At 44.9% G+C, this 14189-nt stretch overlaps 1 protein-coding gene across 3 annotated transcripts in view; it reads right to left on the bottom strand.

The window, feature by feature from the left end:
* Positions 1–13411, bottom strand: part of Stacl (SH3 and cysteine-rich domain-containing protein) — a 56108-nt gene extending 42697 nt beyond the window's left edge. For all 3 annotated transcript variants that reach the window (XM_076796669.1, XM_076796671.1, XM_076796668.1), the window contains exon 1: positions 12872–13411. In XM_076796669.1, coding sequence (XP_076652784.1) covers positions 12872–13274 — 403 coding nt within the window. In that variant the 5' untranslated portion in view covers positions 13275–13411. The remainder of the gene's footprint in view (positions 1–12871) is intronic.
* Positions 13412–14189: the final 778 nt, after the last annotated feature.

Genomic DNA, 14189 nt, shown 5'->3' on the forward strand with positions numbered 1-14189 from the left:
TCGGGAAGTTTGAAGTTCCTAGGGGAAAAAGTTGGGAATCCCCGGTTCCAGGCGTCGTCTAGGGACTTTCCGAGAGTTATGAGTTTATAGACGGGACGCGAACGGCTCTATCCGAGGTGTGTCGACGTATGGCGAACTTCCGGGGCGTGTAAAGACCTCTAGACACCTGTGGAGGGCTTCGGGAACCGTCATTGATCACGGACTTCCCGGGGAGCTAATTTCTCAGAGGGTCTTCCGAGTTTTCGAATACTTTCGTGCTGACGTCGGCAATCTGAAAACATAGATCGAGGAAGTTAAACATCCCCAAGATGAAGCCGGGGAACGAAGTTTCACAGTTCCCTGGGAGCTATTCAGGACCTTCTTCAGCTTCTCGATTTAAAGATACCGGGCTGTGAGTGGAGATTACTTCAGAAGCGTTCGAGCATACAGACTCGAAGATAGTTTTCCCTCTCTCTGTCTGAGACGGGCTGCTTCGAGGTGTTTGCAGGCCCTAGGCTCCTCTGCAGTCGACACGTGTCCTCTCTCCGTCCCCTTTCTTAGGTCCATGCTCTGCCAAATTGGTGACCTGCTTTCTTCGGGATCTCCCTGGGTTTGCCTCTGTAATTCGGGGGACACCTGGAGCCTTTGATGCGGTGTTCTAGGGATATTCTTTCGGTTCATTGCTTCTCCCAGAGTCCTGTAATCTTCTGGCTGGTCAGGTTCGTTGCTCAATTAGCATTGTCATTTCCTTCTTTTGCTATAGCTAGATTTTGGAGGTCCTACGGATGAGTACATAGTGGGGATCATTAATGAGAGTGACTTGGTGACCTGTTTTGCTGGCCCTATAATTTACTAGCCACTTGGACTCATGGATACACTGTCTTAGGGACCCCCTTCTTTTAGTGCATCATAGTTTTGGAAGCCTATCTAGTTTATAACCGTCTTTCTTTGAAACACAACTTGTTATTGAAGGTCCTATAGTTTGCTACCCAGTGAGAATTATTTCTATACCGACCCCGTGACCCTCTTCTGCTCCAACACACATTTGCAAGTCCTCTAATCGTCTATCTAATCAATTTCATTGTTAACAAACATGTTTTTTCCAGGTGCTACAATGTGCTACCTTGTTAGGTTAATTGTCGAGGTGACCCAGTGACCTTTTTTGCTCTTTATTTTTCTTATTTTCACAGGCCCCACGATTTGCTACCCAATCAGGACCGATTTACCCGGTGACCTTTTTGACTTTGTTTTCCATTTTGTTTTCAGACGTCCTACAATTTCGCTATCCACTCGATCGTTCTAAACTGACCCGACGACCTTTCGCTTCTGATTCGTACTACCTATGCTGACTCTACAACTTTTTGGAGGAACTAGAGGAAGGTTGCTTTTGAATAAAATAGCCCCGGGACCAATCCCGCTAATGGGTTTTTCAATATTTATAATGCTCGAGGACAAACCGTCCAAGATGGAATTGAGATCTTCAGGAACTATCAATTCATCAGGAAATGGCTGGTCCAACGTCTCTAAAAAGATTCCCCAAGAATCTCCTGACATGATGACTCTTCCCACGAGGCTGGCCCATTCATTTTGCATTTGCTAAAAAAATTCCTATACCCCCACAAACCCTACCGTCCCCCACCGAAAATCAATTTATCACCGAACATCCCCCGAAAAAATTCCCCAAAACCCACCACATCCCCTAAAAAGATGACTCCACAATTAGCTCCCTCTCGACCAGCATCCACTCCTCTCATCAAGCACAGCCAGTAGAAGCACCCAGAGCAAGCTGATCCAGGTGTCAGTGGCCTCCTCGGGCCCCGCTAAATATCTCAAACCCCTTGCGTACCTGAAGACACTCGTCACAATAGCGATCCCGCTATCCCCGAGTCCTCGCTCATTATTCTGCTAGATCCCCCTCCGGTCTCTGCTCGACAGCCACGCGAACCTTGGATATCAGATACAACAGCCAGGTATAGCCAGGGGGTTAGGGGAACGGTTGGGGGGAACCATGCGACTGGTGGCACCATCCCCTATCACGATGAACTATATCCATAATGCACGGCGGTCGCGTGGCAGACGTTGAGATGGGGACTGTTGTGTGCTGGGTGGGGTTGGCGGGAAGAGGCGGGGGGTGAGGGGGGTGGGAAAAATTGAGCAAAAGTTGAAGGGGAGGTTGTGGGGGAACGCGACGGAAAAGAGTGTAACACGGGGAAAGGTGTTACAGTCAGGGGCTGACCTGAATTCAGGTGGGCTGAATCAATACCCGGCGCTCGTTCACCTCACTGTTACCGTGGCAACCAGACTCCTTTATTAAGTATAACCTGTGTGCACCCTGTTCCCTGCGTTCCCAAAAGCACACGCACACACCTGTGCCCATACGCACACACCTGTGCCCACCCAGCCACCTGTGTGTCGACGAACCGGAGTACCCTGTGTGCGCCCCCGAAGGTGAGAGCGTTCGAGGAGAGGACGAAACGACAAGGTTCGCTAGATTCGACCGGCCTTGGCACACGGACGATGAACCGACACGGCCCGGTGCCAGGTTTCAGGAAGAGGCGGGCCTGGCCTTGGTGTTCGGTTTCACCCTTGCCGGCCGCCACGATCCGAGGTCTTTTAGAGACATTCGTTACTTTCCCTGGTTCGACGACCCGGGCTTCTAGCGGGCTTCGTCGGGCTAGGTGAGACGGAGGATGGTTGGGAGGATTCACGGGGTTTTGTAGGGGGATGGTGTGTGATTTGATGGATGGTCCTGACTCTAGATAACCCTAAGAAAAATTGTCCTACGATACTTGTCGATCACACGTTTGTAAATAATTATAAATATTGCGTTGGGACCTGTCTCTTAAATATAAATTTTCCGAGCATGAAAAAAAATCATATTTGGTAGAAGGGTGAGGTGAGAGAAGATTGAGTAGGCACGGAGGGAATAGTAGAGAGGATTTAGGGTGTATGGAGATGAGAGGGTTGAAAATTGTTATGAATGGCGTCTTTCGTAGCACAGTAAGTTAAACTTTTTGGGTCCAGCAGGAACGGTATGAAAAAATTAGGTTTGATGAAAGGGTGGTTGTTTCTTCTGGAAATAATTGTGGATGTTGTGTTAGTCTACGAAAGTATAGCAATTTAAATTTTTTAACTCGAACACGAACGATAAAGGAATTGCGTTTTATATAAGGGTAGATTGTTGGGGGTGGTTAATCTGCAAATGGGTTCAGGCGACCACCCCCCCTAAGAAAAATTGCAACACATTCCGACATGACTGAGGAACATCTTTTGAGAATTTACAATATCGTGGGAGACGTCTACTTCCTGTGTACCTCATCTCGACGTTGTGTCATCCGAGCTACTTGGCCTGTCTCTTGACCCTTGGTTTTTTCTTAGACGACTTGAAGAGCTGGCTGGAGGGTCCAGCCAGGAGCAGACACTCCCAACGGAACAAAGTTGGTGAAAAAAATACTATTTGCAAAAATAGTTGACAGATCTTCCTCCCTACCAACTGTCATTTACATTAAAAATATAAAACAACCCAGAAATCAGAGCGGAGATAAATATTTATTAAAATATCTCAATACTTAATAAAGTTCGAAAAAATTCCAGCTTTCAAAATAATTTATTTTTCAATAAATTACTTAGTTATGTAAACATTTGGAAAATATCTGTATCTGTTAACAAATGATAAGTTTATTAATTAATAAGATCAATAAAATTGTTAAAGACATAAGGCAAGATTTGTTACTTTTTCTGGTTTTATGTTACTCGAGTCAACACTGTTGCCAGAAGTTGGTCACACTGTGGCTAGAATACTGTACAGAATCTAGGGAGAATATCCCACAGATGATCCCCAGACTTTGGAACTTTCGTGATGGCCGTAAAGGGAGTCAATTTACATTGCGTCTAACTCCTATGAAATTCTATTACCCATTACTGAGCATATTAATGCTGGAATATCAGTCAGTAAAATTGCAGTCAGTTCGCAATAGAAACAGAACATGCTCTATTCTGAATTTTAATTAGAGTAACTTCTAGTTTAGAAGCGCGACTGTAAATGCCCTAGGGACTTTTATTTTTAATACGTCGTTCGTTGCGCTCATCGTCTGCTTTGCCCAACCTCGCATTCGGTTAAATTAAATCTTATATAATGCTTTGACGCGTTCTACAGTTTCTATTGAGTCCATCTCTCGAGACCAATTACGGTTTATGATCCTACCTCCGACAACATAACCTCAACTCTATGTTCTTAACCCTCGCAGAACTGCGACACTGTCGTAAAGTGCTTTTATATGTTATTTCTCTTTAAAAATCTCTCCAGGTTCGAGGGAACGACGGCAGAGAATTCTCTGGCCTTTAATTAAATTTTATCTAGGAAAAATATTACCTGGGCACACTGAAACAGTTGCCAACTTCAAGATACTAAAAAATGCTTCTAAGTTTACGAAAATAGTTGTAGAAGGTTTCTTACACTTTTAAATAGTGCCTAGAGAAACCAAGACAGTTACCAACAGCAAGTTACTAGGAAAAATCTTCCTAGATTTAAGAGAATAGCGAAAATGTTTTTTGACTTTTAAATGCAGGCTGGCCCAAAATTCACTAGAACATTTGAACGTGACTTTTTTTATGCTTTAAAAATTCACAGTCATACTTTTAGAGACAAATTCGAATTTTACATGGTCTAGTGACTTTTTGGCCAGCCTATACACCGATCTTCGAGGGAGCAGGGCAGCCAACCGTTGGAAATAGACACAGGCCAGGAGGTGGGGCATTCTTCAAGCTCAGTCACGAAGAAGAGCAATTTTCAAGTCGATTTCCGTCTTTCCAAGAGAACCAATCTCTATTTCCCATTGATGTACCCCCCTCAGCAATGCTCTCAGCAATAGCTTCGAGTTGCCCTTTTCCTATTCATAAGCAGCTAGTGTGAAGTCCTCGATCAAAGGTAATAGTTCCTACATTATGTAACCAGCCCCTGGAGCACATTCCCCGTCGCACATTTACGACACTTTTATTCTTTTAGAAGAGCTTCTAGGGGTTATGGCAACGTTGTACGGGCGATATCTCGACGATAAATGGCCATCTCGAATTTTGGCGAGCGCCACAAAATCGCAAGTTCCCGCGGCTGGCGTCAAAGTTGCATTACGAAACTTTCCAGGTGCGCCGGGAGAGTTTAACTCGATTCTACACGCCGTTGCTCATGCTATTTGTCGTCCCGATGAGATTATGTTGCGCGACAGGTGCTACAGTGTCTTTCTGGCGGACATACTCGACGCTAACCTAGCCTTACTCCGAGATTTCGTGGCAAAATTATGAGAAACGGGACGCTGAAATTGCAACTTTGGGGATGGGAACTTGTTGACGGGATTTGACGACCTCGGAACAATATTTATCTGGTGTGCTGAGTATCTCAGCAGGTGAGATAATCAAACAGTGAGAACTAATCAACAGATTCTGAGACCTTGAAATTATTGTGTGAGGAACATTGGTATTAATAGTACATTTATAAGGGATTCGAGCTTACGCTGAGACTCTGAGACTCTTGCTGAGATTTGAAACCAATACAAATACCATGATTTAATGAAACACAGGATCTGAGGGCTTGATAACTGTACATTTAGACAATCGAACTAGGGGCCTGAGACCCTGAGACTCTCAGAATCCTACTGAGACTTTGAAGCCGGTAGAAACACCCTGATTTAATGCAACACAAAATCTGAGGGCCGTGATTAACGATGCTTTAAACAATTGAACTAGAGGCCTGAGACTCTGAGACTACTACCGAGACTCTCCGAATCCTACTGAGACTTTGAAGCCGGTAGAAATGCTCGATTCTGATAAAACACGGAACCTGAGGTCTTGATTGACAATGCTTCGAAAAAATGTGCTGAGGACCTCAGACCACAAGACTGTGGAAAACAACACGGTACGAAAGCCACCGTTTAAATCCTCGAACTCGATGATTCTCGGGCTCCGATCGATCCAGGTCGCCTGTTCTCAATTCCAAGTTGACATTCGGCTGAGACATTGCCGAAACACGACGTCGAATGCATCGCTAATTAAATATCCACCGACGTCGAGACCGGAAAGAAAGGGCGAGGGAGCGGGTCGCGACCAATGAAAGGGACGACCCGGCGCCAATGATCCGAATAAGCATCCAGGTCACCACACGTGACAGCCAGAAGATTGTTTGGACCGGGCGCGCACCCGCTGCACCGCGGGGGCTGTTAAACTGAATCCACGCCAGGCGGAAAGCTCTCTATTTATACCGCGGTAACGAGGTCTTCGATGTAATCTTGCGAAACGCTCCGAGGAGAATTCGTTTCCTCGTGAGGGAGCATGCACACCGTGAATTTGACTGGGCTCTCTCTCTCTCTCTCTCTCTCTCTCTCTCTCTCTCTCTCTCTCTCTCTCTCTCTCTCTCTCTCTCTCTCTACCTCTGTTCGAGACCCCGCGAAAATCGGTCTGCGCCCGCCTCGCTGACGCCTCGCTGTTTTGCTGGATGCTGAGAATGGTCTCAGCAGAACGTTGGATGTTCGCAATGTAGTTCTAGGATCGGCAGAGTATTTCGACTAGTACTGAAACTGTTTGGGAGATTGGGAAGTTGACAAAGGGATTGATTTACATTTTAATTGAAGTAGATAGTTCTGGGATTAGGAGGACATGGACTAGTGCTGAGACCATTTTGTCAGAATTTGCGAGAGTGAGAAGTTGATATCGCTGAGATCCATACTGAGACTAGTTAAATTTTAATTTGACTAGTTTTGAGATTAGGAGGACTTCCACTGTTGCTGAGACTCTCAGAGTCTGAGTTAAATGATCACCCTAAATCTGATATTGGGCCTCATTCAACTCATAAAAATAGAGAACATAAAATAAAACATTTTTTAACAACTACATGCAACATCCATCGCTGAGACTCTCAGGCTAGATTACATAATTGATTTCAAATACGATATCGGGCCTCATTTCCCCCATAAAGAATGAATGACATTGAACCGTAAATTGTTCAAATAATCTCCGATATCTTCTGCTGAGACTCTCAGAGTCTGAGTTAAATGATCACCTCAAATTTGATATTGGGCCTCACTCACCCGATAAAAATAGAGAACATAAAATAAAACCATTTCTAATAACGACATGCAACATCCATCGCTGAGACTCTCAGGCTAGATTACATAACTAATTTCAAATACGATATCGGGCTACATTTCCCTTATAAAGAACAAATGACGTTGCACCGTACATTGTTGAAATAATCTCTTCTGCTGAGACTCTCAGCACAATTTCCTAAATACGTTCCTCGATCCACGAAAGTACAGCACGTACGCTACGAGTCGGATGAAAAAGTAAGCAAAAATCCGGTGAAATAAAATGTGGAGCAACGTCGAGTGACAAATTAAAAGTCGCGCGATTAATTGAGCAAATTGCCCGGTCGAGTCTTCCGCCAACAGAAACATTTTCATCTCCGTCGGGTGTTGCGCTGATTTTCGCTGGGTCCTGGCATTCCGACAGGGGTTCGCGAAAAATTGTTTCGTTCGAGGACAATCGACTGACGTCTGTTGCCGCTTGTGAAGACAGGCAGGGAGGCAAAACGATCGTTCGAGCGCGCACACAGAGAAAGACAAAGAGAGGTGATGGGGGGCGAGAGAAACGGTACGGAATTGTTGCCACGGGGGAAAAAAAAATAAAATGCAATAACGCGGAACGTTCGTGGAAAATGGACTGTCGGTCGCGTGACACGTATTTGTGTCACCGGGACACACCGTGACACTCGGTTTTTTATCGCGAGTAATTATTGCTCCTTCCACTCTCCCGTTCTTTCTCGATCTCTCTCTCTCTCTCTCTCTTTGCTTCTCTTGATGGTCGCAGTTTGTCCACCACGCGATTACTTCGAAATTATGGCTCCTGACTGGCGAACAATTTCCCGGCAATTTGTTCCTGAACGCGGATCACAATTTCTCGGGGACTATTAAGTAACCGGCGTTCAAAATAAACGAATTTCTCCTTCCAGCTGCGTGTTCGCCGAGTCGTTTGCTCGTAGAGTTTCTATCACAATTGCTTGATGAAATTATGGCTTTTTAAATGAATAACACCGCTTCAGAAACTAGGATTTAAATTGCTCGGAGGTTTTGGAAAGATTTAAACTTTTTGGTTTGCACAATTATAAACTGATTTTTACAGGGTTAGAATCACCCTGATAGGCCTGACAAAACGAGTCTTTATTGGCCCCCGAATATTTGCCAATTCGTTATCTCGATCCCGGTGTGTAAGATCGATCTCGACGAAGGTTAATCAGTTCGACGTTCCGGGGATCGAGCAGGGATAAAATCGCTGCCGACAGAGACCGATGACGGAAAGACTCTGGCAACCCCTATTCCCCGACATAATTAATCTTCGCAGGGTCCTGATTGGACTCAAAGGAAACTCACCGGGAAAAACACCTGGCTACGACCCGAGAAAAATTCCTCCCCATTGCCTCTTTCTTTATTTATTTATTGGGGACGAAAAGTTCGATGTTCCATCTTCCCTTCTCTAAATAATATATCACACTGTAGTATTCATCGGTGTTCGAAATATATGGTACCAAATACTTACTGTACCTATACAGAGAGAATATGATAAAATTATACCACATCTCAAAGTTAATATTGTACTTTGAAATATCGCTGTTTGAAAAAAAAAATTCACAGTTGTGTGTGCCATTAGGTAGAATATCCATTCATTTTTTCGTAATTTTTTGTTAAGCAGAATACAGAAAATAAAACACAATTGATTAAAACCGTGCACACCCTATGACTACTCTTTCCAGAATTTTTAAAAAATCGATTTCGCAATAAAAAATTTAAAAAAAATTCACAGTTGTGTGCGCTACTAGGTAGAACATCCATAAATTTTACCGTAATTTTTAGTTAAGCAGAACACAGGAAACAAAACATAATTCATTAACACCGTCCACACCCTATGACTACTCCTGGGATTTTTAAAAAATCGATTTCGCAATCAAAAATTCGGAAAAAATTCACAGTGGTGTGTGCTATTAGGTAGAATGTTCACGAATTTTTTCGTAATTTTTTGTTGAGCAGAGCAGAAGCAATGGGGTATAGTTCACAAAACCATGTCAACCCTGTAACTACCCTTCTGGTGGGGGTACCGATTTGAAACTTGCCACGGAGGGTTGGGGACACATTTGACCAACTTCTGAAAACTCGAGCAATTTACCAGTGACAAATTCATCCGGAAAATCCAATAAAGAGATCGCGTCGGAAAATGTCCATTAATAATAACCGCATGGGAGTTTTGGCTCGGAAGACTGTACCAAATTTTCAGAAGAAATATTTATCGACTTCCCGCCATGAATCAACGACGATATTAAAGTATGGCCCACGATTCCCCGAGCCATATCACGAGAAAAGGTTCTCGGATTCGGGGTATAACAGAAACATAGTGGTCGCCGGAGAGCGGAAACGACGCGAGCTTCGACCGGAAGGGGAGACATTTTGGCACCGGTTACCGCTGCCAAAAAGCCGGTGCCATAACGTCCGAGCTTTTTATCGTGATTTTAATGTACGGCGCTCGGGATTTTCGCGATGCTTGTAAACGATAAATTCGCGGGAAAACGAGAGCTGGCCGAGGCTGTAAGGACGCCGGAACGGTGCAATAGTAATTCCGGGACCACGCTGGCGTAGACGACACTGTCGCCGTGAGAGCAATTCAGGGGTCGTGGAACCCGTACGGGAATTTATGCTAGGCGGCGATCAAACTTTCAAAACACCGGCCAGCTCGCCAGTTCGACGGAACTGCCTAATAAAAGCGCATCCGGATCTTCCGCTGCGGCGAGAGAAAAATTTTTTAATTTTTTACGAGGATGCCATGCGGTCATACCCACCCCCGACACTCTTTCCGTGGTGGGGATTTAATTTTTAACTTTACGGGGACGGTGGTGAATTCATTTTTAAAACTTTGATATGGCTGAACTATTTTTATGTATTTTCAACCCTTTGCACTCGACTGCATCCTCTAGTACTAGTCAACGCACTCGTTTTTACATAAATAAAATGGAAAAGGTTAGATGTTTTAGAGAATATTTAACACTAGGTTTACGGGACATTAAGATAAAATTATAAACATAAAATTATTAAGATTCTAAGAATGCATATATGAGAAATTATTTAGCAAATTTATTTCTTTGGGTATATATTATTCTTAAAATATTGCTAAAAATGTGGGTAACACATTCTTGTTATTTTTATAAAGTAATGCAAAGTAGTCATTTTTAGTGGTCCGTAGACCTAGTGTTAAAATGAAGTCGAAATAGACTCTAGTGCAGAGGGTTAAGTACCAGAGAACTGAAAGGTGAGTTTCCAACCCTTATGGGGGCAAAGAAGTGTCTTAAAGTGTTCACAGGTGCACGCTGTGGCCCAGAACAGTGCTAAATAATTTTTGGCTGCCGCTGGGCCGTGAATTTGTCACTGTCCGCGCAAACCAAAATATTTAGGAATTGTTGGAGAAGTAGAACATAAACTTTCAACCCCCAGGGAAACACGCGAGCACACCAAGTTATTCAGAACACCCCCCTACGCCTTCGTGTGAAATAATTTTTATGTGCCACCGAGATGTCGATTTATAACAACATGTCCATACCAAAATGGTTAAAAATTTCTGAGGGCATAGAAAATAGATTTTCATCCCCTAAGAAGCACCTCAAATTATTCAGAAGACCTCGTTCCACTATAAAACAGTCTAAACTGATTTTTACGAGTACTTAAAAAGTAATTCCATAACGGTTTGCACGAATTGAAAAATTGGAAAATAATAAATTGACTGTCAACTCCAGGAAATCCCCGGAATACTCTGAATTACAAGCAGCAATTTTGTGTACGCCCCCAGAAATTAGTGGCGGTTCGTGCTCGCCAGAAAATGGACATATCGAACAAAAATGACGACAAAGGAATGAAGAGATTCGCTCCCCGGAGGATAGCGCGCGTTTAGGCAGGAGAAGCACCTAAGTGGCTCGTTCGAGGACGGTCACGACGGTGAGTTACAGCACCCCAGCACGAAACCTGGACGCACATTACAGAATAGAGCGTTACACCCTGTTCCGCCGGCGAAACAACAAACAACAGGGTGTCCTAAACGTACAGCGTTACCAGCTACTAAATAAGAGGGGAAATAGCCTTTAATCACGAAAGGCGCGTGCACCGAGGACCTTTGACCATGGTACGTGTAATTAAGCACGAGTGTGTTGGTGCTACGAGGTAATTGGGTGCCTGTAGAACAGTTTTTTTTTTTTTACTGCAGCATAGTTCCATAATTATTAAAGAGGTGTTCCAGTTTATAACTTTAAATTTGAGATAAAATTGGAGGGCAATTGTAAAGTTTATGCTCTATAAAAAAATGTATAACTCGTGTAATTTTGATAATATTGACTTCTAAAAAATCACACATGCACTTCAAATATCAGTAAAGATATATGCAAAATTCCAGTACGAAAGGCTCCATAGTTTTTCGGGAAAAAATTCGTTAAGAAACCGGAAATAAGAAGACCCCCTGTAGCGCACAGACCCAGAATCGTGTTTGTATGTCACAGAGCACTGGAATCGAGCGGCAATCATCCGCTTGTGTAATTTTGAATACGTATTTATAATCAGGCGTTTTATTTAGCAGAAGTATCGATTTTAATCAGATCAGGATTGCACGGGGGAAAAGTTGTGCGGAGGGATGGTCAGCCTTGCTAACAGAGCCCGTGTCTGTTGTTGGCGAACCGCGATAAACCCCTCTTGAATTGCTCATTGTATCTGCGTGCTGTTTATACCGTGTAGGCGCGCACGAGGGGGCATTAGCCAGCGGCGAAGACAGGAGAAAAGCTTGCACTATTTACAGTATGGAAATTTATGCAAATCAGGGGGGCCACCCTTACGTGGGACAATGAGGCACCTTCGGAAAGTACTTAGAGACAGGTGACGGCGCTTGCGCAGAATCATGAGACCAGGTGTCACACACTGCTTTAAAAATTCTTTGGAGTTAAAAATAGACCGACGTCATTAAATTTTTAATGAATAATTAATAACAATTCGCAGTCTATAAACATACGTATCAATCGAACTGAACGGTCCCTGTATAGATGCTACAAGCTCGTGTATAGCATTCACTCCTGGTCGACAAAGTCCGTTTAATCCGCAACATCGTAAACCTTTAAGACATGCTGCAAAGCACGATATTCACGGTTTTCCACACAGTTCCGCGTTCTATTCTGTTGCAACAGAATGCCCGTACCTCCTTTTGTGTCTTGAGCCCTACGACCTTCCACTTCTCAAGCCTTGTAACCTAAGTCACTGGAATCCCAACGAGCTACCTGCACGTGTTACGTGAAACACCCACTTCTTGCGACAATACGCAAAAATGTTAAGTCTTTACGCAAAATAAAAATGGTCTACGTCGATTGCACGAAATTCCGTTTTGAGTAATTTCGAAGAGCAGAAAATAGCAGATTTGTGCTCTTAAGTTCTCTTAAACAATTTTTTACAACGAGAGTTTGCAACCGAAAAATCGGAAAAAATTCTCGAACGTGTGGTTCGACATGGTAAATGTGTCAGATTTTTTCAGAATTTTTCGACGCTGCTAAATGGGGAAACTGGGGTCGAAACTGATTTTTCGTTTTTTCCCCGTAACTACCCTTACAGGCGAGTTAGAGGGCTGAAACTTGGCGGAAAGGGTGCTGCCTTGGTAAGCTATCGAACGAGCCATTTTGGGCCAAAATCGGCTGGGGGTCGTTTTTGACCCCCTTAACCGGTTAGGTTCTTTCGCACATTGAGCCCCATAAGGGACTTTTCGGACCACTTCCTTGATCTTCGCGGATCGCTTCAGGGTCTGACCCAGCTTAACAAGAAAACAAAACCGATAGACTCACCAGTCTGCACGAGCTTGAGCGTGGCGGCATTGTGCTGCTTGAGTGGCTCGTTGAGCCCGGGCTGCGTGAGGTCCTTCAAAGGATTGGCGGCGGCGTCGTCGCCGGCTCCCCGGCTGTTTTGCATAGTCCTGGCGTCCTGTGCACGAGTGTCCTTCTTGTTCCGAGGTCCGCTGCCTCGTCGGCCGCCTCTTCTTCGTGTCGCGGCTCGTTCGCCGTTCCTCCTCCTCCCCTTCCTCTTTTTACGGTTTTCCTCCTCCTCGATCCGCTCGGCTCGATCAGCAACGGTGATCAAGTGAATCCGACAACAGCTGGACCGGCGTTCGCCAGTCAACACCAGGCTGGGATCGTGATCGGGATTCTCATAGAAACGCAGCAACACGTCCGCCGGGTAGATGACGTACATGCCCAGCCGATGATGACGATGGGACTCTCCGCGCCCTCTTTCTCTTGCTCGCCGCCGTCGCCGCCGCTGACGATGATGATGACAACGATGATGCCGCTGCTGCCGATGCTGCCTCTCCTGCTGCTACCGCTTTTCTCGGGTCCGCGTGAGCCAACATCCCTGCTGGTGACCGACGATTCATCGCTCGTGAGGGTCACGCGAGTCACGCTGCCAGGCCACGCTAACACCCGCATCTTCTTGGCACGGGAGCCACCGTTCCCACCTCCTCCTACCCCGCCACCTCCTCTTCTTCCGCCACCAAACGTCTCGGGATGACAGTCGCGACTATTCAACTGGGGACGTACCCGTACGGGTTGTACACCCTCCTCGCCATTGACCCTGGCTCTGCTAATGGCCTCCCATGGTCGGGAACGAGGGGAAACACCTGTCACCTGAAATTGAACAAGTCTGGTTAGGGGGGTGTCTTCCTAGAGGACTGGTGTGGATCGTAACTTCTAAGGGGTTCGGATAGGGGATTGGAAAGTTTAAGGTCGCTTTTGGGAATTGATGGGGGGACGGCCAGAGGTTCTTAATGGCGGGTAGAAACAGCGTTGTCAGATCTAGGGGAAACGTGATGTAAGAGAAAATGGTGGACAGGGGACGGGGAAGTATTTCTGCGGGCTGGGTGACTACGTGATCCACTTGATTATGTAACGCGTACACTGCCGAAGAGAAAATTTAATGGATGCTTAGGAAATATAGGTGTCAGTGAAGTTTCATGTATATGGAGGATATTTTTTTTATAAAAATTATGTAAGATCGAAATCTGCAGTCTATTTACCGAAATAGAAGCTCTTACTCGTTTCAGGAACATTCTGCTAACAGTTCACTGTTCCTGGATTGGTTTGATCTCCATTTTTATATCTCCATTGACAG

This window comes from Halictus rubicundus, chromosome 11 (assembly GCF_050948215.1).
Source record: "Halictus rubicundus isolate RS-2024b chromosome 11, iyHalRubi1_principal, whole genome shotgun sequence".
Lineage (NCBI taxonomy): Eukaryota > Metazoa > Arthropoda > Insecta > Hymenoptera > Halictidae > Halictus > Halictus rubicundus.